The sequence below is a fragment of the Simochromis diagramma genome, unplaced genomic scaffold (assembly GCF_900408965.1).
Source record: "Simochromis diagramma unplaced genomic scaffold, fSimDia1.1 OVJJ01000446.1, whole genome shotgun sequence".
NCBI lineage: Eukaryota > Metazoa > Chordata > Actinopteri > Cichliformes > Cichlidae > Simochromis > Simochromis diagramma.
In genome coordinates this window covers 57060-83490 of record NW_024386822.1, presented here as the reverse complement: position 1 = coordinate 83490, position 26431 = coordinate 57060, and the positions used below count along the sequence as shown (strand labels likewise).

Sequence of the window (26431 nt, the reverse complement as noted above, 5' to 3'; positions counted from 1 at the left end):
TTACCCCTTCAACATCAACCAGGTAACCAAAAAACTGAAGACGACCTCAGAATCTGGAGCTTTTTCCTATAAGAGATCTGGAAGTGACTCAGAAAAGGGAATAAATAGACATTTTCACATAATAAATCTGCAACAGTAGGGCTGATGAGAAATAGAAATCTATTTTAATATTTGATATCTGGCAAATAGGTCTTTAAATTAGTTGGTGTTGATGCTTCTTATCACCTGTCCATGGGCCTTTGGAGAAAAAGCCCACGGACGGTGTCTGCTCATTATACTGGAGTGCTTTTGAAGAGAGGTATTTTGAATATAACTTGGTAAGGTGTAGTCACTTATGTACTCATCAGTAAAAAAGCTGTCTTTGTGCCATCTGAATTTCATGTTAATTCCAGACAGAGGAGGATTTTTTTAAAGGTTTATTTGAAGATCATCACACACTGACAGTGTTTTTTTTTTTTTTACATCGGAGTTTCAGTGGTAGAGCACAGAGACAACCATGAAAAAGGCAAATGTATTGATTTATTTATTGATTTGGTGTCGATAAAGTAACTATCTAAACTCTGTAACATTAAAAACAGAATCTTCTCCTTCACTCATGCATCGTTTCACTATAAAACAGTCACATCACATAAATCCTGCTGAGGGGAGATTACAAGTGCAGTCTCTTCAGAATCTTCATCTTTATTTCCACCACTCATTCCTTCTGAATGACTTTGACCTTCATCACTTGAGGTACTCGTTTCGTCCTCATCCTTGTCCTTGCTCTGGTTCCCCTCCTCCTCATTCTGTCTGTTTAGTGCCCTCTCCCTCAGATCATCCCCCTCCAAACTTGAGCAGTCATCCGAAGTGTCGCTGTCTTCCTCCTTGTGTTCTCCTTTTTCCTCGTTGCTTAGTTCATTATTAGCTCCTTCTCCACCCCTCCACACCTCTCCCTCATCTGCCTGTCCTCCTTCTGTGTCCTCCATGGCATCCTCCTCCATGGCATCCTCTGCTGATCTCTTGTCCCCTGGCCAAAGCTGAACACCCAGGTGGTCCTCCAGGTTCCTGATCCAGGTTCTCAGCCTCTCCCTCACATCTAATAGGAACCTGGGCACAGAGCCGCTATGGTCGGACTGCTGGCACACGTGATGGAGATATGCCACAAGCACCATCAAAACCATGATGACCAACAGAATGACAATAAGCCAAATCTTCACTGCCTTTTCGGTTGTGGAGGGTGAGGAAGTTGTGTGAGATAGAGCTGTATTTGTTGTACCTGATGGAACAACGGTTGTAACTGAATTGGATGTTGGGGAGGATGTTGTTGTGCTGTTTGTAGCTCCAGAGGGAGAGTGTGAATAGCCTAAAGTTTGAGTAGATGTCGTATTGTTCTCTAGAGTATAGTTTTGAGTGCCGGTAGCAAAAGATACGGGAATCAAGAGTATCAGTATAAACACTGACATAAGAAGGATGGCTTTGGTCCTCATGGTGACTCTGTAGATCACTAAAAAGACAAAAAGCAGAAACTGCAGTTAAAATGATGTGAATCACAAGAAGTGACCTCAGTAGCTCTAAACCCAATGAACAACCTGTGAACAGATTTGTCAGGTAATGTTTCTTTAAACACTAAATGATTATTCAGTTTTGTTTATATAGCACCAAACCACAACAACAGTTGCCTCAAGGCGCTTAATATTGTAAGGTAAAGACCCTACAAACATACAGAGAAAGCCCAACAATGACACTTTGGGAATGAAAAACTCCCTTTGAACAATCAGAAACATCTGGCAGAACCAGGTGACCAGTAGGGGCTGTGGGGAGGGAGATGGTCAGCAGTGGGTGCCTCCCCTACTAAAGAAGCATGCCGTGGTGGAGAGCTGGAAAAAGAAGCAGCGGCAACAACACGTAGACACTACAAAGGCACACACAGGAAGACGTGTGTGTAAATACATAAACCCCACATTGTTTGCAATAAACAATTTCTGTAAATGTGCAGATGTGATTGTTTGCCAGCAACTTTCCTCTCTATTTGGAACTGTATACAGTAGATACAGCAGTGACTGTACTCTATAGCTCCATCCAGCAGGTAAATAGTTACATATTGTTAATGCACATATTTTAAATGTTTTAAAGAACTTCAATAACTCAATAGACTCAAGACATTTGCCTGAATATTTAAAAAAATGATTTATAATGTGATGGTTTATTTTCATTCTTCCATGATATGACCTTAGTGTCTCCTCACTGTGCAGCTGGTCTTTTTTCCTGCTACGTATCTCTTCTCCTGCATATTGCATTACCATTCTGAACATGTGTCCGTCTCGTGGTTACAGCGTCACCAGTTTGCTCTGGTTTTTCAGAGGTTTTTCTTTCCCACGTTACTGAGTGCTTGCTAAGAGGGGAACTTTGCATTACACTGTATACAACAGATGCATAGAGTCTGACAGATTGGAGATGAAACTACTTTAGCAGAGGTACAAAGGTGAAGAAGAAGAAGCAAGAAATCTGCTATATTTAACATCATAAATGATAAACACACTGTACAGTTACAGCAGCTGTGATTAAGCTAGAAGCCAGGCAAACAGGTTTTTCACTTGCATTTTATTTAGAATTTAACTATTGACATTATTAACATCATATTTTATAAACTGATATCTGAAAAAAATCTTCAGCTATGATTATGAGACACACACCTGTGTGAAGTGACAATCAGTCATGCTTGTATTAGTTACAGGAAGTATGCTGTCATAAGAGTTTTAGTTGCTTTTAGGATAATTAAAAATACAAGACTGACTGATGAAAAGCACACGGACACTCGCTGAAAACTTCACGAGGTACACCTGGTCAGCTGCTTGTTAATGCAAATCAGCAAATCACATGGCAGCAACTAAATGCATGTAGGAATGCAGTCATGGTCGAGATGACATCAGAATGGTGAAGAAAGGTGATTTAAGTGAATCTGGTTGTACTGAGTATTTCAGTAACTGCTGATCTACTGGGATTTTCCCCATATAACCATGTCTACAGTCTACAAAGAAACTGGTCAGAAATAGAGCAGCAGAGGCTCCCTGTGTGAGAACGCCTTGTTGATGCCAGGGGTCAGAATGGCCAGGCTGTTTTGAGCAGACAGGAAGACAACTGTAATAACCTTTCTCTATTTGTGTTGTGTACTCTTCGTTGTGCATTTCAAAAAGAGCACCTTGGAATGCTAACACATGAAACTTTAAGCAGATGGACAACAGAAAACCACACTGGCTTCCACTCCTGTTAGCAAAGAACAGGAAACTGAGTCTACAGTTTTTGTGAAGCCATGAAAACCGTTTGCACAGAACACTCCACTAATAACGAGAATGCCAAATGTTAAAGTAAAAAGGTTAGATTTGCCCTGTTCACTGACTCACACTCGTTCAGGCTCAGGATGTGGTTAGTTCTGTGCACTCTGCATCTGTGTTTCACTGAAAAAACAGGAAATCGATTTTGCACCTATCTGCAACTTTGCAACAGCAACTGCAGTAATCAGGTGGTTTTCTAACTGGCACCTGTGAATTCTGACTGTTCTATACACAGGACTAATTGTTCTTTTCACTGACAACAAAGTGAGTTTCACTGCTTCAGTCCACTTCAGATCACTGAGATCTGCACGTGGCCCACCATGTTAAATATTTATAGTGTGGTCACTGTAATGAAGCTTTCATTGCAGTGACCACATTAGAGTTCCTCATGAATAATGACAGCTGCTGAACTCTTATGAATCTCTGTAAAAGGAAACTCAGTTTCAGTTTAGTTAAATCATCCCAGGACTGAAGCTGATTCTAGCCACATGTTACATATTTTATTACCTTCAATTCAGATTGATTTCTCTCATACTGTAACACAGGAAACGTTTGTTCTTTAAGAATGAAGAACATTTACAACAGGTAGGCAGAAGACAAGGAGGTGAATAAATATGTCCAATAAAGAAATGAGTTAAAATAAATGGGAAACTCTATAATACCAGAAAGATACAATATTAAAAAGTAACAAACCAAACTAAAAACTGCAAGTATTTACTTACTCAGTAAATGAATAATTCAGTGAAGTAATGCCAAGCTCCCAAGAAAGACAGGATGTGAAGGAGGCGAAGTTATAGCTACGTATGTAGACTTAGAGAAGGGAAAGAAAGCAGACACTGAGGGTGGGTGGGGGAACAACAAAGATGAAGGCTTCAGAAAATAGGTTACCACATGCTCTCATCTCACAGGTCTCATGCAGTCATTTGTCTAACTTTCCTTTTCTAGCATTCAAATGCAGCAGATATAAAATGCTAAAGACAGAAATTAAAGCTGCAAACAGAGAGGGCAGATGACCTGTGCTACAGCTTGGGCGAACTGTTGGTGATTATACACACGCAGTCGTTCCTATAAAGCATGTGAAGTTTAGGACAGATTACATGATGTACAACTGTGAAATACAATGTGATGAATAAAACAGCCCTACAGGTCATGTTAATGTCCTAACACAGGGGTCAGCAACCTTTAACACCCAAAGAGCCGTTTGGAGCCAGTTTCCACAGAAAAGCAAACACTGGGAGCAGCAAATACTTTTTGACATATAAAATGAAGATAACACTGTTATTGTTTTTTACCTTTACGCTTTGTATAAACAACTAAATTGTGTTGCTTATGAAATCCATGAAGTGCTACAGAGAAAATTACATTTTATTTATGTAATGAACACATTTTGAACTCTTAAAAAAATATAACAAAAAGGAGATACACCCAGGTGAAGGTCTCTTTTAAAAAGCTGAACTTAAATTATTCATATAGCAAACAAAAACTGTAGTGAGCCGTCATCCTTATATCACCTTTGGGATTTTGCAGCCTGTAGCGGAGCTTTGACCTGAATTTTAAAAATAATTGGAAAAAATCAACTGCTAAAAAAATGAAAAATAAATATTTGCAAAATATCTGGATAAATATTTATTTTACATGGTTAATGTGTGTGGCGCAGTGTGGTCTGCAGTGCCGCTGCAGGGGAGGCACCTGAGCGGCATCCTGTCAGTCTGTGCTCTCTCTGCTGTTGTGTTGGTGTGTGTGGGCTGTGAGCTGGACAGCTACAGCCGGCTGTGTGGCTACAGCAACCATGTGTGTAAAGTGGTCAATAAAGAAAAAAAGCATGTTTGTGCAAACATCATTTTTTTCCAAACCACGTGAAGCCGCAGTATAAAGACTAAAGAGCTGCATGTTGCCGACCCCTGTCCTAGGAGAAGGCCTGAAATAGTGAAACGAGAACATTTAACCCTCGTGCTCATTGTGAAAATTTAGTATAAACATTGTTGAAATTGCTGTTCTTGGTGCTCCCTTAACAGACCACAACAAAATACAGTGCACTCACCACAAAACAAAGCATGTTGCTGCTACCTTTGAAATATCTCAGCTTGCATAGGAAATATAATGCCCATCCCTTCTTGTAACCAGCCTTTGTAAGCTTGTTGTCAGTCTAAACACCCAAACATACTACTTAAATCCTGTTCTGCCCTCTTCTTTCACCATCTCTGAAAGTCTTATGTATATTTAGAAGCAGACGATTTCTCCCAAACCACACCATTAGTGCTCTGTACTCCTGGTACTGTCATAATGCATAATGACTGAAACCACCCACTGAAGGAACAATGATGAAGGAACTGTCCTCCCAACTGTCCTTCCAGGCCTTTGTTCCTTCAGTGGGCTGGTTTCAGTCATTATGCAAATATATTGTTTATAAGGTTGGGAAACCTGCAGTCAGCTGAGACTGAAGAAGTCAGTTGGATGAGTGACAAAACGTTTCTCCCACTGAAAACGTCCAGATGAACACAATCAACTTTTGGAGATCAATTATATTATTTGTACTAAAATATACATTTTCAATTGACTTTAACAAAAAGGAGAAGGAACAGTAAAGCTTGTTCTTATTTTTCTTTAAGTTATCAAATTACAGTTTTTACTTGCATTTCTGAGCAGAAACACATGTTTTATTGTTTGAACGTTATGCTTGATTAATGCCTGACTTCCCAGAGAAGTACCAGATTTCTAAAATTCATGTATGTCTTCTTGTTTTTATGACAGGTTGAAGGTTTCGGCTGCAGTATCACTGCCCACATCAGCAACAGGAAAAGTGCAGCTACAGTGATGCAAAGGCTGAACCAGAAGCAAATTTGTGGCAGTGACACCACACTCTCATCTCTTGTGACACCACACTGTCAGAGGATGCATGTAAATGCATGCGGCATGGAAAAAACATATTTTTTCTTTGTTTGTTTCACAGCAGGTAAGCTTGCTTGTTTTTCTCATCAGCCAATCTTTTTGGTAAAATGGTTCTAGGAACCATATTATCTTGATATATACACAGTACAGCAGCTAAAATAACTATTGAACGCCACTTTTCCAAGTAAATACATTTCTAAAAGTGCTGTTGACATGAAATTCTTACCAGATGTCGACAATAATCCATCCAATCGACACATGCAGAGAAATCAAACCATATATGTCCATAAATTATGTGTAATAATGAGAAATGACACAGGAAGTATTGACATGCATACTCTGTGTAAAAGCCTTGTTGTTGGTGATGACAGCTTCAAGGGCTTGAGGGTCCTGAGCAGTATCTTAGCTGGGGTGGCTGTAGCTCAGGAGGTCTCTGTCTGCATGCCAAGTATCCTTAGTATCTAAGATACAAACCTCAAGTTGCTCTCTGATGCATCCATCACAGTATGAATGTGCGTGAATGTTAGTTAGTGAGCACTTAAAACCATAGAAGAAAGTGTGAATGACTGTGTTTGGGTGAATGTGGCATGTTATGTAAAGCGCTTTGAGAATCAGTCCATTTACCATTCCCACGACTACACTCTTCTGGACAGAGATCTTGGATGTTATTCCTGGGATCTGTTGGAGTCACTGCACCGAGTGCTCCGATTACCATTGGGACCACCGTTACCTTTACCCTCTACATTTTCTTGAGCTCGTCTCTGAGCCCTTGGTACTTCACCAGCTTCTCGTGTTCCTTCTTCCTTCCTTAACCATGTTGCTGTCATTCAGTATCACTACATCTATCATTACGGCCGTCTTCTTCTGTTTGTCTACCACCACTATGTCCAGTATATATACAGCCTGCACCTGGGGTCTTGCCTGGTGTGATAGACCCCAGCCTCTATGGATCTTGTGCTCAGAGCTTGTTGTTGTGCTGCCATGATGAAAAATCTATAGGCAGTTTTAGGTTTAGATCAACAAGCCATAAAGACAAGCATCCAACAGTAGTATCTATGAAATCGGCATTGAACAAATTTATAGAAAATCAAGTGTTTTAACAAATTGGAGTTTAAGAATTGATTTCAAGTCTTGTTTCTAACTTTGATGTTTAGTACAGAGATAATGGCTGCTATTTGCATGTGTACATTTAGTGCAGGCTACCATAAAACTTTCCATCTCATAGAAACATAGCACTCTGTGAATAGATGGCTCACAACCCCCCAAACATTGTGGTTAGCACCTTTTTTTTCTTTTTTTTTTTTTTTTCCAAATGCAGTATTTGTCTTTAGTGTACTGCATGTTACAAAGAATGTTTTTGTTCTATGTTGCTATTTAAAGTTCTGAAAGCTTAGAGGAGGGTTGTTTATGAATCCTGAAATCCTGCAAATGATTGGAGGACTGTTCAGAACTACATAAACTTGTGAAAATTCGGTGGGGTTTTTGTTACCTCTATGCAGAGTGTGCTTAAAAATGAAAAATGAAAAAGTATTTCATGATCCTCAGTATCTGTGTGTAGAAAATTACCCTCCAACTTGCTAAGAAACTGCTAGATATCTAAACCAATTCTCTCTGGACGTTTGAACTCAGCTTGATCATTGATGAAGACTGTTACTGTGACCTGAAGGTTTATTGGCTTTACTTTCTACATTTTGTAATCGTATCACCAGACCTGCAACCATATGTTCTGGACACTCGGGTAAAGAGAGGGGCTGAGTTTTTAACTGATCACCACCTGGTGGTGAGTTGGATCAGGTGGCGGGGGAGGACGCTGGACAGACCTGGTGCACCTAAATGCGTAGTGAGGGTGTGCTGGGAACGCCTAGCAGAGGTCCCAGCCTGCGAGATCTTCAACGCACACCTCCAGCAGAGCTTCAACAGCATTACGAGGGAGATTGGGGACATTGAGTCCGAATGAACCATGTTCAGCATCTCCATTGCCAAAGCTGCTGCATTGAGCTGCGGCCGCAAAGTGGTTGGTGCCTGCCGTGGTGGTAATCCCCGAACCAAATGGTGGACACCAGAGGTGAAGGGAGCCACCAGGCTGAAGAAGGAGTCCTATCGGGCTTGGTTAGCCTGTGGGACTTCGGAGGCAACTGATAGTTACCGACAGGCCAAGTGGAATGCGGCTCGGGCAGTGGCTGAAGCAAAAACTCGGGTGTGGCAGGAGTTCGGAGAGGCCATAGAAAAAGACTTTCAGACTGCCTCGAAAAGATTCTGGCAAACTGTCAAGCGTCTCAGTAGGGGAAAGCGGTGCTCTCAATTCAATTCAATTTTATTTATATAGCGCCAAATCACAACAAAAGTCGCCTCAAGGCGCTTCACAGATACAGAGAAAAACCCAACAATCATATGACCCCCTATGAGCAAGCACTTTGGCGACAGTGGGAAGGAAAAACTCCCTTTTAAAAGGAAGAAACCTCCGGCAGAACCAGGCTCAGGGAGGGGCGGGGCCATCTGCTGCGACTGGTTGGGGTGAGAGAAAGAAGACAGGATAAAGACATGCTGTGGAAGAGAGACAGAGATTAATAACAGATATGATTCAATGCAGAGAGGTCTGTTAATACATAGTGAGTGAGAAAGGTGACTGAAAGGAAAAACTCAATGCATCATGAGAATCCCCGGCAGCCTACGTCTATTGCAGCATAACTATGGTAAATGGTAAATGGCCTGCATTTGTATAGCGCTTTTCTAGTCCATAGGACCCCAAAGCGCTTTTACACTACATTCAGTCATTCACCCATTCACACACACATTCACACACTGGCGATAGCAAGCTACATTGTAGCCACAGCTGCCCTGGGGCGCACTGACAGAGGCGAGGCTGCCGGACACAGGCGCCACCGGGCCCTCTGACCACCACCAGTCAGGGAGGATTAAGGGAGGATTCAGGGTCACCTGGTCCAGCCCTAACTATATGCTTTAGCAAAAAGGAAAGTTTGAAGCCTAATCTTGAAAGTAGAGATAGTGTCTGTCTCCCGAATCCAAACTGGAAGCTGGTTCCACAGAAGAGGGGCCTGAAAACTGAAGGCTCTGCCTCCCATTCTACTTTTAAATACTCTAGGAACAACAAGTAGGCCTGCAGAGCGAGAGCGAAGTGCTCTAATAGGGTGATATGGTACTACAAGGTCATTAAGATAAGATGGGGCCTGATTATTTAAGACCTTGTATGTGAGGAGCAGGATTTTGAATTCTGGATTTAACAGGAAGCCAATGAAGGGAAGCCAAAACAGGAGAAATCTGCTCTCTCTTTCTAGTCCCTGTCAGGACTCTTGCTGCAGCATTTTGGATTAGCTGAAGGCTTTTCAGGGACTTTTAGGACTTCCTGATACTAATGAATTACAGTCGTCCAGCCTGGAAGTAATAAATGCATGAACTAGTTTTTCAGCGTCACTCTGAGACAGGATATTTCTAACTTTAGAGATGTTGCACAAATGGAAGAAAGCAGTCTTACATATTTGTTTAATATGTGCGTTGAAGAACATGTCCTGGTCAAAAATGACTCCAAGGTTCCTCACAGCGTTACTGGAGGCCAAGGTAATGCCATCCAGAGTAAGAATCTGCTTAGATACCATATTTCTAAGATTTTCAGGGCCGAGTACAATAACCTCAGTTTGATCTGAATGAAGAAGCAGAAAGTTAGCGGCCATCCAGGTCTTTATGTCTTTAAGACATTCCTGCAGTTTAACTCATTGGTGTGTGTTATCTGGCTTCATGGACAGATAGAGCTGGGTGTCATCTGCATAGCAGTGTAAATGTATGCTATGTCTTCTAATGATGCTGCCTAAGGGAAGCATGTATAATGTAAACAGAATTGGTCCTAGCACTGAACCCTGTGGAACTCCATAATTAACCTCAGTGTGTGAAGAGGACTCTCCATTTACATGCACAAACTGGAGTCTATTAGATAGATATGATACAAACCACTGCAGCGCAGTACCTGTAATACCTACAGCATGTTCTAATCGCTCTAATAGGATATTATGGTCGACAGTATCGAACGCTGCACTGAGGTCTAGCAGGACAAGCACAGAGATGAGTCCACTGTCAGAGGCCATAAGAAGATCATTTGTAACCTTCACTAAAGCTGTTTCTGTGCTGTGATGAATCAGAATCAGAATCAGAATCAGAATCAGAAAGGGTTTATTGCCAGATGTTGAGGAGGTTTACAACATTAGGAAATTGCTGCGGTGCTTCAGTGCAACATACTGTCATAAAAATATAAAAATAAGAATAAGAATTAAAAGTGCTAAGTGGATAGATATATACATGATATATACATGAGTGCAGGTGGTGATCAGTGCCAAACATGGAATGATGCAGTGAACACAGCGTAGGGTCATGTGTTAGTGGTGGGAACAGTCATATGGTTATTGTTCATGTGTCCGACAGCAGAGGGGAAGAAACTGTTCTTATGGCGAGAGGTTCTGGTGCGAATGGACCGGAGCCTCCTGCCTGAGGGGAGCAGGTCAAACAGACTGTGTCCAGGGTGAGAAGGGTCAGCTGAGATCCGAGCTGCACGCCGCAGTGTCCTGGAGGTGTACAGGTCCTGCAGGGATGGGAGTCTGCAGCCAATCACCTTCTCAGCAGAGCGCATAACACGCTGCAGTCTCTGTTTGTCCCTGATAGTGGCTCCAGCGTACCACACAGTGATGGAGGAGGTGAGGATGGACTCGATGATTGCAGTGTAGAACTGCATCATCGTCCGTGTTGGCAGGTTGAATTTCTTCAGCTGCCTCAGGAAGTACATCCTCTGCTGGGCTTTTTTAATGACGGAGGTGATGGTGGGCTCCCACTTCAGGTCCTGGGTGATGGTGGTACCCAGGAAGCGGAACGAGTCCACAGAGGTGATGGGGGTGTCAGTCAGGATGATGGGGGGGAGTGGAGCTGTGTGCTTCCTGAAGTCCACAATAATCTCCACTGTCTTCTGGGCATTCAGCACCAGGTTGTTGTGGCTGCACCAGGACACCAGACGTTCAACCTCCCTCCTGTAGGCAGACTCATCCCCGTCCGAGATGAGTCCGATAACGGTGGTGTCATCTGCAAACTTGATTAGCTTGACAGACTGGTGGGTGGAGGTGCAGCAGTTGGTGTACAGGGAGAAGAGCAGAGGAGAAAGAACACAGCCCTGAGGGGAGCCGGTGCTGATGGTCCGGGAGTCCGAGACATTCTTTCCCAGCCTCACATGCTGCTTCCTGTCCGTCAGGAAGTCAGTGATCCACCGGCAGATGGGATCAGGCACATTCATCTGGGAAAGCTTGCCTTGGAGATGGTCTGGAAGGATGGTGTTGAAGGCAGAGCTGAAGTCCACAAACAGGATCCTGGCGTAGGTTCCTGGGGAGTCCAGATGCTGCAGGATGAAGTGTAGGGCCATGTTGATGGCGTCATCTACAGACCTGTTGGCTCTATATGCAAACTGCAGGGGGTCCAGGAGGGGGGCCGTGAGGGTCTTGAGATGGGAGAGAACTAGGCGCTCAAATGACTTCATGACCACAGATGTCAGAGCCACGGGTCTGTAGTCATTTAGTCCAGTGATCCTAGGTTTCTTGGGGACAGGGATTATGGTGGAGGACTTGAAGCAGGCAGGCACATGACATGCCTGCAGTGAGGAGTTGAAAATGCCAGAAAACACTGGGGCCAGCTCGTTTGCACAGTGTCTGAGGGTGGCAGGAGACACACCGTCTGGGCCGGGAGCTTTTCGAGCATTCAGATTCTTAAACTGCTTCCTCACATCTGCTTCATGAATATGAAGAGTTGTGGTGGGAGGAGGTGGTGTGAAATCCTCTTTTGTGTGGGGTGAGGAGGGGGGTGTTGCAGGTGAAGTGATTGAAGGTGGTGATGGCTCTATGGAGGGGGGAGAGGTGGGGGAATGAGTGTCCAAAGTGTCTCTATTGTAGGGGCCGTTGGAGGTGTGAAGGCTGCCTGATGGCTCGTCAAAACGGCAGTAGAAGTCGTTGAGGGTGTTGGCCAAGAGCAAGTCGTCAGTGGAGTGGGGGGTTTTAGGCTTGTAGTTGGTGATATTCCTAAAACCTTTCCACACAGAGGCCGAGTCATTCTCTGAGATCTGCTGCTGCATCTTCTCAGAGTGCTGATGTTTAGCAATGTCCACTTCTTTAGTGAACCTGTACTTGGCCTCTCTGTAGCAGTCCCTGTCTCCGCTTCTGAACGCCTTACTCTTTTCCAGCCACAGCTTTTTGAGTTTAGGAGTAAACCAGGGTTTGTCATTGTTATAACTCACCCTGGTGCGTGATGGCACAATGCTGTCCTCACAGAAGTGGATATAGGAGGTGACAGTGTCCGTAAACTCGTCCAAGCTCTGAAACCTGACTGAAACTCTTCAAATAAACCATTCCTCTGCACATGATCTGTTAGCTGTTTGACAACTAGTCTTTCAAGGATGTTTGATATGAAAGGAAGGTTGGAGATTGGCCTATAATTAGCTAAGACTGCTGGGTCTAGAGATGCTTTTTGAGTAAAGGTTTAACTACAGCCAGCTTGAAGGCCTGTGGTACATAGCTGATTATTAGAGATAGGTTGATCATATTTAAGATCGAAGCATTAATTAATGGCAGGACTTCTTTGAGCAGTTTTGTAGGAATGGGGTCTAAAAGACACGTTGATGGTTTGGAGGAAGTAATTATTATTAATAATAATAATGGATTGATATAGCGCTTTTCAAGGCACCCAAAGCGCTTTACAATTCCACTATTCATTCACTCTCACATTCACACACTGGTGGAGGCAGCTACGGTTGTAGCCACAGCTGCCCTGGGGCAGACTGACAGAAGCAAGGCTGCCATATCGCGCCATCGGCCCCTCTGGCCAACACCAGTAGGCAGTAGGGTAAAGTGTCTTGCCCAAGGACACAACAACCAGGACAGAGAGCCCGGGGATCGAACCGGCGACATTCCGGTTACAGATACACTTCCCAACCCCCTGAGCCACGGTCGCCCCAAGTATTGAAGTTAACTCAGAAAGATCAATTGGAGAAAAAGAGTCTAACTTAACATCAATGGTACTAAGAGTAGCTGTAGATAATATTACATCTGTGGGATGATTATTGGTAATTTTTTCTCTAATGATTAAAATTTTATTTGTGAAGAAGTTCATGAAGTCATTACTAGTTAACGTTAAAGGGATGGTTGGATCAACAGAGCTCTGACTGTTTGTCAGCCTGGCTACAGTGCTGAAGAGAAACCTGGGGTTGTTCTTATTTTCTTCAATCAGTGATGAAGATGTTCTGGCTTTGCGGAGGGCTTTCTTATAAAGCAGCAAACTATTTCTCCAGGCTAAATGATGATCCTCTAGATTTGTGACACGCCATTTCCTCTCCAGATTACGAGTCATCTGCTTTAGGCTACGTGTTTGAGAATTATACCACGGAGTCAGGTACCTCTGATTGGAGGCCTTAGTTTTCACAGGAGCTACAGTATCCAGAGTCGTACGTAGTGAGGAGGTGAAATGATTAACAAGATAATCGACCTCTGTTGGAGTAGCGTTCAGATAGCTGCTCTGTTCTGTGTTGGTACAGGGCATTGAAGATGATAACAGTGGGTGGATTATATTCTTAAACTTAGTTACAGCGCTTTCAGAAAGACATCTACTGTGATAAAGTCTACTCTCCACCGCTGTGTAATCAATTATTGTAAATGTAAATGTTATCAGGAAATGATCAGACAGGAGAGGGTTTTCAGGAAACACTGTTAAATGTTCAGTTTCTATGCCATATGTTAAAACAAGATCTAGAGTGTGATTAAAGTGGTGGGTGGGTTCTTTTACATTTTGACAGAAGCCAATTGAGTCTAATAACAGATTAAATGCCGTGTTGAGGCTGTCATTTTTAGCATCTACATGGATGTTAAAATCACCCACAATAATTATTTTATCTGAGCTCAGAACTAAATTAGATATAAAGTCTGAGAAATCAGAGAGAAACTCTGTGTAAGGCCCAGGTGGACGATAGATGATAACAAGTAAGACTGGTTTCCGAGTTTCACAGCTGGGGTGGACGAGGCTAAGCATCAGGCTTTCAAATGAATTAAAAGTCTGTCTGGGTCTTTGGTTGATTAATAGGCTGGTGTGAAAAATTGCTGCCAACCCGCCCCCCCATTGCATATAATGGCTGATCAGACCACTATGACACACAAGGGGGATACTAAACAAAACACAATCATAAACAAAGAATGCAGTACAGTCTGGTTTGTTATTAAACTAAAGATCAAATAAGAAAATCAAAACTATTGAATCCTAAACTCAATATCCAATTAAATGCTAATACTTTTTCTTTAATAAAATAAAACACATGCTCCCCCTTCAGGAGGAAGTGGTGGTGCAGTCCAATTATCCTATTGTATTTAAGGGTAAGAAGTAAAGAAACAAAGGTTAGTCAAAAGTCAAATTAATGAACTGGTGTGAATACGTAAGTAAACTAAATGTGCGTGCTTACAAATAGAACAAATTTATCCAAACCAGTCAATAAATTTATTGGAAACTAAAGTGTGTTATTGTGTTCAAATGAAGAAATGAAAATACACAAGAGTTACCGACTTTAGAGTGTGGCCATGGGTTTGGCCATCACATGGCGCCTGTGTTCAGTTTAGGTGCTTCTACCTGTTGTTTTTGTTTTGTTTTTTGCTTTCCTGCTAATGTGTCATTGTCTTTCTTCTCGCTGGGTGCATGATCTTCAAACTCTATTATACATCCAAGCTGCTATGAGAAATCAGTTTTCCGTGCATGATGAATCTCACCCTCAGTGGTCTCAGTATGTCCTCACAGCCAGCGCCAGTGGAGCTACTCGGTGACCTCTCACTGGTACAGACGGAGGGTCTGTGCCAGTGAGAGTGCAAATGTTTGCAATATAAAAATAAATGAAAAATGTAAACATCTATGTTTAGTGAACTTTGCAGTGTTGCTCTGTGGTGCAGCTATGACACTGTAGCAAAGTTTACACACTATGTCTACTTGATCCACATCTGACTCGAACCCATAATGTTTCCACACCACTGAAGGTTTTTTTTTACCTCTCTTTCAACCAACGGCAGTCACTCTCCTCTCCAAATAACTTCTGCTTAGCTTTCCGAGCTTCCCTCGGGTCCTCTTAATTGTTGTGACCCGTGTTCGAAATGCAGAGAGGTGCGCTCGATTTGCCACATGGAGCAGTGCGAGAGTAAAGCATGAGGGAGGGGCTAATAATCGGCTCAGTCATTTTTAATGATTGTTGAAAGCCCAGATCGTAATCGAGATTAAAATTCGATTAATTGAGCAGCCCTAAATAGGGGTCATCATTTTATCACCTCTAATATTTTTAATCATCTTTCTTTGCTGCTATTTTAAACATTGGTGATGCTTTTTTCCTGAACAAAGATGTAGAGATCATGGTTCTGTCATGAAACCGCTGTGCAGGCAGGAAAGGATCCAAAAGCAGACTTCACCAAGGCGTGACGTGAACTCCAAAATCCCAGCTTTCTTTGCTGGGAAAAGGCGATACAAAACTAAACTGGGAAATTCTAACTCACGCGGAAACACAGGGAGAGTGACACAGCCATGAGGGAGGATAAGACACGGAACTGAGGGAGACGCAGACATAAATGCACAGAAGGATCAGACGTGGAGCACATCTGATACTAATAACCATAACAAAACAGGAGAAGAGCAAACACAACACGATGCACACTGATGGGAGACTATCAAAGTTAAACAGGAAGTACACTGGAGGGAGAGAGAGGACATGGAGGAACTGGGGGACGTAGATAAACATGACGAAATGAGGGGCAATGAGGCACAAGAACTCACACCACGATACAAACACAGACACACAGAGGGCAACAACACAGGGGGAAATCTAATAACTAAACTAACAGAACAACCCAGGCACTAAATAATAACAAAAGCAGACTTAACGTGATACAAAATGACATGAACTACAAGAACACAAAACACTGGCTCAAATGGCCCAGAACCATGACAGGTGCATCCTTTCAATGACCACTGTTCACCCGTTTTAGACAGCAAACAGAAACATCTTTACCCTGTGTGAAATACAGCACGTGCTGTTTCAAGCGTAGTTGTCAGAATGTGGAACATTTGTGGATTTCCAAACTCCAGGTTCATCTTTGTCATCTTATACATATATATATATATATATATATATATATATATATATATATATATATATATATATATATATATATATCTTATATGTTCATACTTCTTCCTACTCCTTTTCAGACCAAACATTGTTACATTATGTCAGACGATTTTGTTTTATTTCATTATATATTTTTTGTTTATCTGAACACATACGTGTGTGTGTGTATATCTACATATATATTCGTATCTGTAAATGAAAATATATGTAGTGTGTATATATTGTTTTTTGTTTTATATGTCTGAAACAAATAAAGATACAATACAATACAATACAATATTCTTTTAATATGGTCAAAGATGTGAGGGCTACATATTTTTAAAATTCAATTTATCTTTACACTTCAACACAATCAGAGACATCATTACACCTGTAAGCTCTTCTCTAACTGTTTACTGAAATGAAGAGTATTTTTTGTTAATAGCATTCATGATATCAGAGACGTTATTAGCCCTCCTCCTTGCCCTCTGACCACATGCCTTAACTGGCTGACAATCTCAAAGATCTTTGTATCAATATCTCTGAACACTCAACAACATCAGGCCTTTAATTTCTGGTTGTTTACCTAAACAAGCTGTTATTTAGCACTGACCCCTCCCACCTTCAGAATTTATCTCCAAAATATTAGAAAAAGTGGTGGCCAGCCAGCTTTCAGAGGTTTAAACTGCTCACAACATTTGAGATACATTTCAGTCTAAATTTCAACATGATATTTACATGATATTTCACATTATATTTTAATGCATAGAGATACAGGTGAATATTCAACCCTTGTACCCTTGGAAGTCTCAGCTGCCTTTCAAAGTACCTGACTGAGAGACTTATATCTCAGGGTCGCAGCTCTGGCTGGCTTCTTCCTCTGTCTCTCTCACTAAAGCTTGTCAGTTCCTGTTGCTAATTTTGTGTCCTCCTCTGCGACTCCATCTTGTGTTGAGCTGCTAGGTTCTGCACTGCTATCGTGTTTTCTCTGTACATCCTCCGAGTTTGACACACCCTGAATAACTAAGAAGTCTCATATCTTTTTTACACAGATGATATTCAGCTGTGCTTGTGTTTCAAACACTAGAACATAGCCAAATTATCTGTCCTTCAAGACTGCATACATACTGCAACAGAGAAGAAGACATCAGAGGGTCTTCTTCTGCTTTTAAAAAACAAGACCAACATTGGCCATTAGACACACAAACAGGACTAGTCCTGAGTTTTTAGCTGTACTAGGTCTTTGCAAGTATTTTTTCTGCATTTCTTTTTGATTACATTGATGCTGATGCACATATTGTAGAAATGTGGAAGAATATACAAGAGAAACCAAAAGATACTTAAAGTTTGTAATTATTATTCTTTGAATGATTTGGGTAACTGTTTGTTACAGTTTTTCACGATTGCTAAGACACATTCCTGGAAAGCTGCTCTCCTTTTCCCCAAACTGTGAACACAAAACCCAATTTTCAAGCTACATTCACAAAACCTCTGACTCATCTTGCAAAACCAAACTTTCACCCTAAAACAGTTGAATTTGTGCTCAAAACTGAACTATGCCGTCAAATCATGCCTCAAGTCAATCTAAATTATATTCTCTACTGAGTAGTCACTAAACACTACGTAGAAAGTAGTTTAATAAACTCAGCCGTCTGCTCCTTGCTATCTCAAATATAACGGGACACCGGAGTAAATTCTCGAGCATCTCACACTTCTGATAATCAGCTGTCTGCTTGACGTTTATTCAGCTGTGTACAAACTATAACTTTAATCTCAGCCAAACCGATTTACCCAGGAACAAATAAAATACTGAAAAAAGTTATCTAAGTGACTTATATATCATGTTTAACCTGAGTAGCGAAAGACGGCGGTGGGTTTGAAAACGATTTGCCGGGAGTCCGGTGTTCTCACTGCAAAGTGGGGTGTGCGTAATTATTCAGCCCCCTGAGTCAATACTTTGTAGAACCACCTTTTGCTGCAGTTACAGCTGCCAGTCCTTTAGCGTATGTCTCTACCAGCTTTGCACATCTACAGACTGAAATCTTTGCCCATTCTTCTTTGCAAAACAGCTCCAGCTCAGTCAGATTAGATGGACAGCGTTTGTGAACAGCAGTTTTCAGCTCTTGCCACAGATTCTCGATTGGATTTAGACACTTAACTATCTTTTCAATAATTTTTGAGATAAAAGGCAGTTTGGAAATAGGTCTGTAATTTGCAATAATATCAGGATCAAGAGCAGGTTTCTTGAGTAGAGGCTGAATCACTGCATGTTTAAGATTGCCAGGTACAACACCAGAGGACAGACTACTATTTACAATGGATTGTACAGCTTATGCTATAGTGAGAAAACCATCCATTCGCTTCCGCTTATCCTTTTCAGGGTTGCGGGGGGCGCTGGAGCCTATCCCAGCTGTCATAGGGCGAGAGGCAGGGTACACCCTGGACAGGTCGCCTCTTTGAAAAATCGAGGAGGGAGAGCATCATAAGGGGAACCTGAGGGCTTCAGGTGAGAAACCAACTCCTGCAGGCAGAGCAAGGAAACTGGCTCAAACCTGTCAAAGACAGCAGAACTAGGGACAGGGGTAGAAGGGTCGAGAACGGACTGGGAAGTCTGCGCTTTCACAGATTGCACTTTATCAATAAAAAAGTGTAGGAAGTTTTCACAAATTTCCTGAGAAGACTCGACAGCAGCAGTCTGTGGAGCATGAAGGACCATGTCAATAGTCTTAAATAAGACATGAGGCTTACGACAATTTGCCTGAATAATAGCAGCAAAATGTTTCCTCTTAGCATCTTTTACAGTCTTCTGGTAGGAATTCCAGTAGTTTTGTAATATTTGGTATGACACCTGCAGTTGATCCTTCATCCATTTACGTTCAGCTCTCCTACACTTTCTTCTGGGAGCACGGGTGTCTTCATTCAGCCAGGGTTCAGATTTGGCTTTAACTTGCTTAAGCTTAAAGGGGGCCACCGAATCTAAAACAGTTTGGCAGACTGAGTACTCAGCTCTTCTGTATCATTACATATGGAATCAGGAAGGTTGCAGTTCTGATTAAAAACAATAGAGAACTGACCAGCAGAGGAAGGATTAAAAATACGACAGCACCGAGCAACAACAGGAGGAGGATTAACTTTGGTACAAGGAAGGGAAACCTCAAACAAGACAGGCTTATGATCCGACCATACAACATCACAAACCTCTAAGTTAGAGACAGGTAAATTGTGAGTTTAAACAAGATCCAATGTGTACCCATATTTTTGTGTAGGCACAGACACAGGTTGCACAAGATCAAAAGAGTCAATAAGATTTAAAAAGTCCGGGCAGCACACGTGAATATTGAAGTCCCCAACAATAAGGACATGATTGTATTTTGGCATAATTTCAGCCAACAGATCAGAAAAGTCATTTAAGAAGTTCTTATTGTATTTGCGCAGTCTGTAAACCACAGCACAGAGCACTGTGTGAGAGCGACCTAGCTCAAACACACTCAGTTCAAAGCTATGTTGATAAGGGCAGTGGTTTACATTTATACTGCTTCTTAAAAACAACCGCTAGTCCTCCTCCTCTGCCTGATATTCGAGGAGAGTTTAAAAAGCAGCAGTCATCAGGTAAGAGATCTGTGAAAGCGCTGGACTCACCGGCCCTCAACCATGTCTCAGTTATACAGAGGAAATCCAGTCCTTGGGTCATAAATAAATCCCTTGAAATGAAAGTTTTATTACTCAGCGATCTAGTGTTCACCAATCCAAACCTGGTGGAGGTCAGCGTGTTCGTAGCTGACTGCGAGACCCGGCACAGCAACCGCAGGTTCTATAGGTTCGCACTACGCCGACAAAGATGAGGGGAAATCCTTCGCGGCTGGGACATCTGATCCGCGCCAACAACGGGCACCAGCCAGGCATCGATGGGCTCCAGAGAGCGCGGAGAAAAGACATTGTGAGGCACAGATCCACGTTCGTTCCAAGAAGCCGGGGAAGAGCGCACCAAGTACGCCTTAAGTTTCACGAGCAGACCGCTGCATTTGCCCTGGCATCTGAAACGCTTTTGCCGTGAGGCCAGGATCCGACAAAGGTTAGCTGGTAACCCAGATAGGAATGGAGGTAACGTCTTATGTCCAGTATAAGTTGCATTGGTAAGATCACTGGCAACTAGTCGGAGGTCCAGCAGAGTTTGGCGATTGTACATTAAAAGAGGGTTGACTCTAGCAATAAAAAACAACACAAACAAACACAACAGGGGAAGAGGCAGATGGTGAGCCACACACACTGGCGCCATCTTGTAACTGTTGTCAACATTTACATACTATGATGTGAAAAAAGGTAACTACCTGTGCTCTTCTCTAAATGTTTGGATTATGGTGGACACGGTGAATCTACTGATGTTTGGTTGTACCCTTAGTCCGGCCTCCTTCATTGTCATACCATGGACAAGAACATGGTCAATCACAGTAGCTCTGATTTAATCTGATATCACATCATTAGCCACAAGTGTGATAAATTTTGAGTTGTTGTGTTCAACTGGTAAATAGACTGGTTCTTATATAGCGCTTTTCTACTCTGTCTGAGCACTCAAAGCGCTTTATACTACTAATTCATTCACCCAAACACACAAGCACTTTTTTCTGAACTAAGTAGTCTACCATTCACACTCCGATGGATACATCGGAGTTAGCATCCCTAGGCAAGATGCTAACACCAGGTGGCAAAGGAGAACAACATGGTGTTAGCATCTTGCCTAGGGATATTTGGCATGCAGACTGGAGCAGCCTGGGATCGAACCACCAACCTTCTGGTTAGTGTCTGACCTGCTCTGCCACCTGAGATACAGTGTTTGACTTTTTCCACCTGTGCTCACCAATATGCAACACAGGTGCATCACAATGACAATGTGTTGACAAGATGTGTCTAAACAGATGAAAAGTGCTTATGGTTTTGCCAAAAGAGTGACTGATTCAATAAGTGGGTTCAGGCAACTGAGACTTTGGTTCAGGCAATAGGGTTTAGTGTTTTAGCAATCGAGAAAAACTGTAAGTTACTTGCAAATTCAAAATAGTGCAGTACCCACTGAAGGTCAAGCTTTGTGCACAGTTGTCGAATGACGCTGGAGAGATTTTGAAGCCTGAAGCTGCAGTAATTGCTTCTTAGTCCAGAGTCAGTCAGTGTTATTACAAACGATCTTGCATCCCATTTTAAAACAAATTTAATGGTGTTTTGACTTATTTATTGTTATTATTAATCAGTGATGATTTTTTACTGTGGTAAAAACAACAGCAAAGGTGATTTACCTGTATGACCTCTTCAGCATCATTGAACAAAGAAAGTAGCTCTTAGTGAGAGGTGAAATTCTGTCTGTCATATTGGAAACTTATAAGAAAACATTTACATAGCATTTTCAGTGGGAGAAACATTTCTCAACTGAAAACGTTACAACCAGATGAACCAGATTTACGCAAAAGCAATTTTAGCATTTTCACAAGGAATTCTCATGGAGCCACATCTTCTCTCTCTCAGGAATACTGTGTTGTTTTGGTGGAAATGAAGGAAAGACTGCTGTGAAAGCAAAAGAGAGAGCAGATGTCACCCTACAGACAGGAGAAAGTCCAAGTAATGCCAAGATAATATGGACTTTTGGAGCCGAAAATCTAAACATGCTACTTGCCACCATAAAGAAGAGAGCGGTGAAGAGTGACTATGATGCACGTTTTAAAGACAGACTGCAGCTGGACAGTCAGACTGGAGCTTTGACCATCACACAGCTCAGCGTCCAGGACTCAGGCATCTACAAGTGGCAGGCCATCAGCGACACCATCTTATGGAAGCAGTTTAACCTGACTGTTTATTGTAAGTACATCCGCTCACTCGCGTCACTAGACCTGGAAGACAATTTAATAAAAAGGCAACATTTTTTTCCCCACACTGATTCATGAAAAGATGCACAACAACTCCTTACTGCTGCTCTGTTTAGATACATTAGCCTCCATCTCACTTCTAGCATTCTCCTCTGTTACAAAGGCCCTCTGCATGTCCTCCTTCACTACATTCATGAACCTTCTGGTAAATGGACTGATTCTAATACAGCGCTTTTCTACTCACCCTGTATACAACATGCCTCATTTACCCATGCACTTCCAAACACAAGCGCAAACTAAACTACCTTCACACTCCAATGAACACATCGGAGGGCAACTTGGGGTTAGTATCTTGCCAGGGATACGCAGACTGGGGAAGCCAGGGATCGACCCACCAATCTTCCAATTAGTAGCTGACCTGCTCTACCACCTGAGCCACAGCCACCCTTCTATATACTCTTCCTCTTTTCCTCATACCACACAGCTTCAAATCCTCTTTTTGTTAGTGCCTGTCTCCGAACCATGCATCATAGCAGGTCTCATTTTTTCTGGATGTGTATACTAAATGTTTTTCTACGTGTGTGTGTGTGTGTACACATATTTTACAAATTAAATAGAGTAAACAATAAAATAAAATATATAAAAATATACAGAGTTGAGACATGTGCAAAACAGTGGCATTACTGTACAGTATGGAGTGCATAATGTTAAAGTTCCAGTAGTGAAGCTGAGGTGTCTATGGCGTGTTCAGCAGTCTGATGGCCTGGTGGAAGAAGCTGTCTCTCAGTCTGCTGGTTCGGGACCGGATGCTGCAGAACCTCCTTCCTGATGGAAGCAGTCTGAACAGTTTATGGCTGGGGTGACTGGAGTCCTTGATGATCCTCCCCGCTTTCCTCAGGCAGCGCTTCCTGTAGATGTCTTGGAGGGAGGGAAGCTCACCTCCAATTATCCGTTCAGAGCACCGCACTACTCGCTGGAGAGCTTTGCAGTTGTAGGCGGTGCTGTTGCCATACCAGGTGGTGATGCATCCAGTGAGGATGCTCTCAATGGCACAGTGATAGAAGGTCCTGAGGATGCGGGGGCTCATGCCAAATCTTTTCAGTCTCCTGAGAAAGAAGAGGCGCTGCTGCGCCTTCTTCACTGTTTTGTTTGTGTGTACTGACCACGTAAGATCCTCAGCCAGATGTACTCCAAGGAACCGGAAGCTGCTCACTCTCTCCACAGCAGCGCCGTTGATGGTGATGGGGGTGTGTACTTCTCTGCACCTCCGGAAGTCCACTATCAACTCCTTTGTCTTTGCAACGTTGAGAGTGAGATGGTTGTCTTGACACCAGTGGGTCAGGGCGCTGACCTCCTCCCTGTAAGCTGTCTCATCACTGTTGGTGATAAGACCCACCACTGTAGTGTCGTCCGCAAACTTCACAATGATGTTGGAGCTGTTAGTGGCTGTGCAGTCGTAGGTGTAGAGTGAGTACAGGAGAGGGCTCAGTACACACCCCTGTGGAGCACCAGTGTTCAGTGTGATGGGGGATGAGGTGATGCTGCCCAGTCTGACCACCTGGCGTCTGTCAGACAGGAAGCTAAGGATCCAGCTGCAGAGGGAGCTGCTCAGTCCTAGATCCTGCAGTTTCCTGTCCAGCTTCGAGGGAACGATGGTATTGAATGCTGAGCTGTAGTCTACAAACAGCATTCTCACATACGTGTCTCTCTTCTCCAGGTGTGACAGGGCAGTGTGTAGTGTCAGGGCTATGGCATCATCAGTGGACCTGTTGTGGCGGTATGCGAACTGTAGAGGGTCCAGTGAGTCAGGTAGCTCCTTCATGACCATAGCTACTTCATGTGCATAGCTCTTCATGAGCATAGCTACTTCATGTGCTCCATGAAGTAGCCAGCGAGGTTCAGAATCATTTTCAAGGTCCTCGTGTTTCTCTACAAAGTCCTTCATGGTTTGGCTCATTCCTACATTTCCGACTTCAGCTTCCAGGTCCCTCCAGTCAGCTGATCATATGCTTCTAACTGTCATGTGCTCCAGATTTAAACTCAGAGGAGACTTCTCTGTGATTGCCCACAGTCAAATCTGCTCCCTCCATTCAGTCTTTAAAAACTTGAAACTTATTTTTACACACTGGCATTTGGGTCTGATTGCTCATTGTGTTTCCTGTGCCTTTTTCAGTCATGGTTAGATCTATTTACTTATTTCCCTATTCCCTCCTTTTTTATTTCCTGACTTTTATTAGACGCTTTGATCAACCTGAGTTTTTTAAATGTTTTTTTTAAAATGTGCTTTGTAAATACATTTGAGCTTTAGCTTACTCGATTAAACAGCTATTTTCAATTAATCATAGTAATCACAATTACATTATGTGTCATGATCACGAGAGAAAGAGTTGGGAGAGCTACTCTATATTTAAATCAGTTTTGTTTATATCCCTTTGCTCTGTTTGCAGAGTATCTATGAGCCCACAGCTACAGTTAGTAAAGTCAGAGACTTCATCAGTATGATAACTCTGTCAGCACTTATCAAATCACATCAATCATATTTTCACTCTCTTTCCTTCATCAGGTTCTCTTGGTACTCCCTCCATTACAGTCAGATCGTCTTTCATTAACAAAAGCTGTTCCACAGTCACAGTGGAGTGCTCAGTGCACAACAGCCAAGACCTGGTCCTGTCCTGGTACAGACAGGAGGGAAGATTGACAAATGTTAGCAGTCCTGATCTGTCCTCCAATCTGCATCTCACTCTGGAAATAGAATCCCATGACAGCGGCAGTTACAGCTGTGTAGCTGAAAACCCTGTTGAAAAAAAGGTGACCAAACTATCAGGAGAAGACACAACTATTAAGATGGGGTCTGGAGGTAAGATGGTGATAAATCATTTTCACCTTTATTAAACTAGAACTATTATTTTTTTGTTTATCACAGTCTTATGATTAAAGAATATCTAAGCCCCAAGCTCTTCTCTCCCCCCCAAGAGTCCAGGAGCTGGTGTCAGACTGAATCTACAGTAAGACTGGTTATCTCTACTGTCTTTGGCATGGCCTTGATTATTCTTGTTGTGGACCACATCAGACTCCGAAGATGAACCACATGTGCACCGAAGTTTTTCTCAAGCTTCACAAAATGCAGTGTGTCAACCAGTGTTGGTCAAGTTACTTGAAAAAAGTAATCAGTAACTAATTACTGATTACTTCCCCAAAAAAGTAATCCCATTACTTTACTGATTACTTATTTTCAAGAGTAATTAATTACTTAGTTACTTAGTTACTTTTTAAAAACACGATTTACAACCTGAATAAGTGATAAAGTGATAGATCTTTCAGCCCAATTCTACTTTTTCTGCATAATCCATCATACAAAATGTAATCAAATGGAAAAGTCCCTTTTTAAAACTTGTTTATTAGTTTTAATCTTTTAACTTTATGCATCAAGCAAAAATGTAATTATATGCAACATTCTCTGACTGGAAGAAATTAGTTTAATATTTAAACCTATTTTCTGCACATTCCAGCACATAAAATATTTTTTTTGTGTGTGTTTACACTCACTCTTTCAAATAGATGCAAGTAAAACACAGCAGAAAATAAATAAAGTCAAAGACTACACTGTTAAAAAAAACATCCTAAAACAGCGGTAATCTTCCGGCAGCTGGGGCGCCAAAATATGACCGTAAAATAACAGAAAATAACTGTCCCATAAAAATACAGTTATTTTCAGTAATGAAAATAGAGTTTGTTGCCCTAATTTCACATGGGATTCTGCCTTTTCCAAGTGCTTTTAGACATTAAGGGTGGCTGTAGCTCAGGTGGCAGAGCAGGTCAGCCACTAATCAGAAGATCGGTGGTTCGATCCCAGGCTGCCTCCAGGCTGCATGCCAACTATCCTTGGGCAAGATACTAGCCCCGTGTTGGCCACCTACTGGTGGTGGTCAGAGGGCCCGGTGGCGCCAGTGTCCGGCAGCCTCGTCTCTGTCAGTGCGCCCCAGGGCAGCTGTGGCTACAATGTAGCTGCCATCACCAATGTGTGTGTGAATGACTGAATGTAGTGTGAAGCGCTTTGGGGTCCTTAGGGACTAGAAAAGCGCTATACAAATGCAGGCCATTAAATTAGGAACATTTTTACGTGATCAAACAATGAAATTACCTGTCAACAAGGTCACTGAATGTGGCAATATGAATCATAATACGTAAATATACAGTTAACAGTTGGTTTCAATAAT

At 42.3% G+C, this 26431-nt stretch overlaps 2 protein-coding genes across 4 annotated transcripts; one reads left to right on the top strand and one right to left on the bottom strand.

Annotated features, from left to right (window-relative positions):
* Window positions 1-403: 403 nt before the first annotated feature.
* On the bottom strand, window positions 404-4154 carry LOC120730747. Its single transcript, XM_040027212.1, has 2 exons — window positions 4034-4154; window positions 404-1483 (listed from the first exon to the last, which is right to left on the bottom strand). Coding segments are annotated over exons 1-2 (876 nt in total). The 5' UTR covers window positions 4035-4154; the 3' UTR covers window positions 404-608.
* A 1834-nt stretch (window positions 4155-5988) lies between these two features.
* On the top strand, window positions 5989-25432 carry LOC120730748 (lachesin-like). Of its 3 annotated transcripts, none has more exons than XM_040027213.1 (4): window positions 6003-6264; window positions 21877-22206; window positions 24778-25071; window positions 25188-25432. In XM_040027213.1, the coding sequence occupies exons 1-4, from the start codon at window positions 6126-6128 to the stop codon at window positions 25295-25297; spliced, it is 873 nt and encodes a 290-aa protein (XP_039883147.1). In that variant the 5' UTR covers window positions 6003-6125; the 3' UTR covers window positions 25298-25432. The 3 variants fall into 3 exon arrangements, with proteins under 3 accessions (XP_039883149.1, XP_039883147.1, XP_039883148.1); XM_040027214.1 differs by lacking the exon at window positions 6003-6264 and adding an exon at window positions 18758-18871; XM_040027215.1 differs by lacking the exon at window positions 21877-22206 and having other exon boundaries at window positions 5989-6264.
* The last annotated feature ends 999 nt before the right edge of the window (window positions 25433-26431 follow it).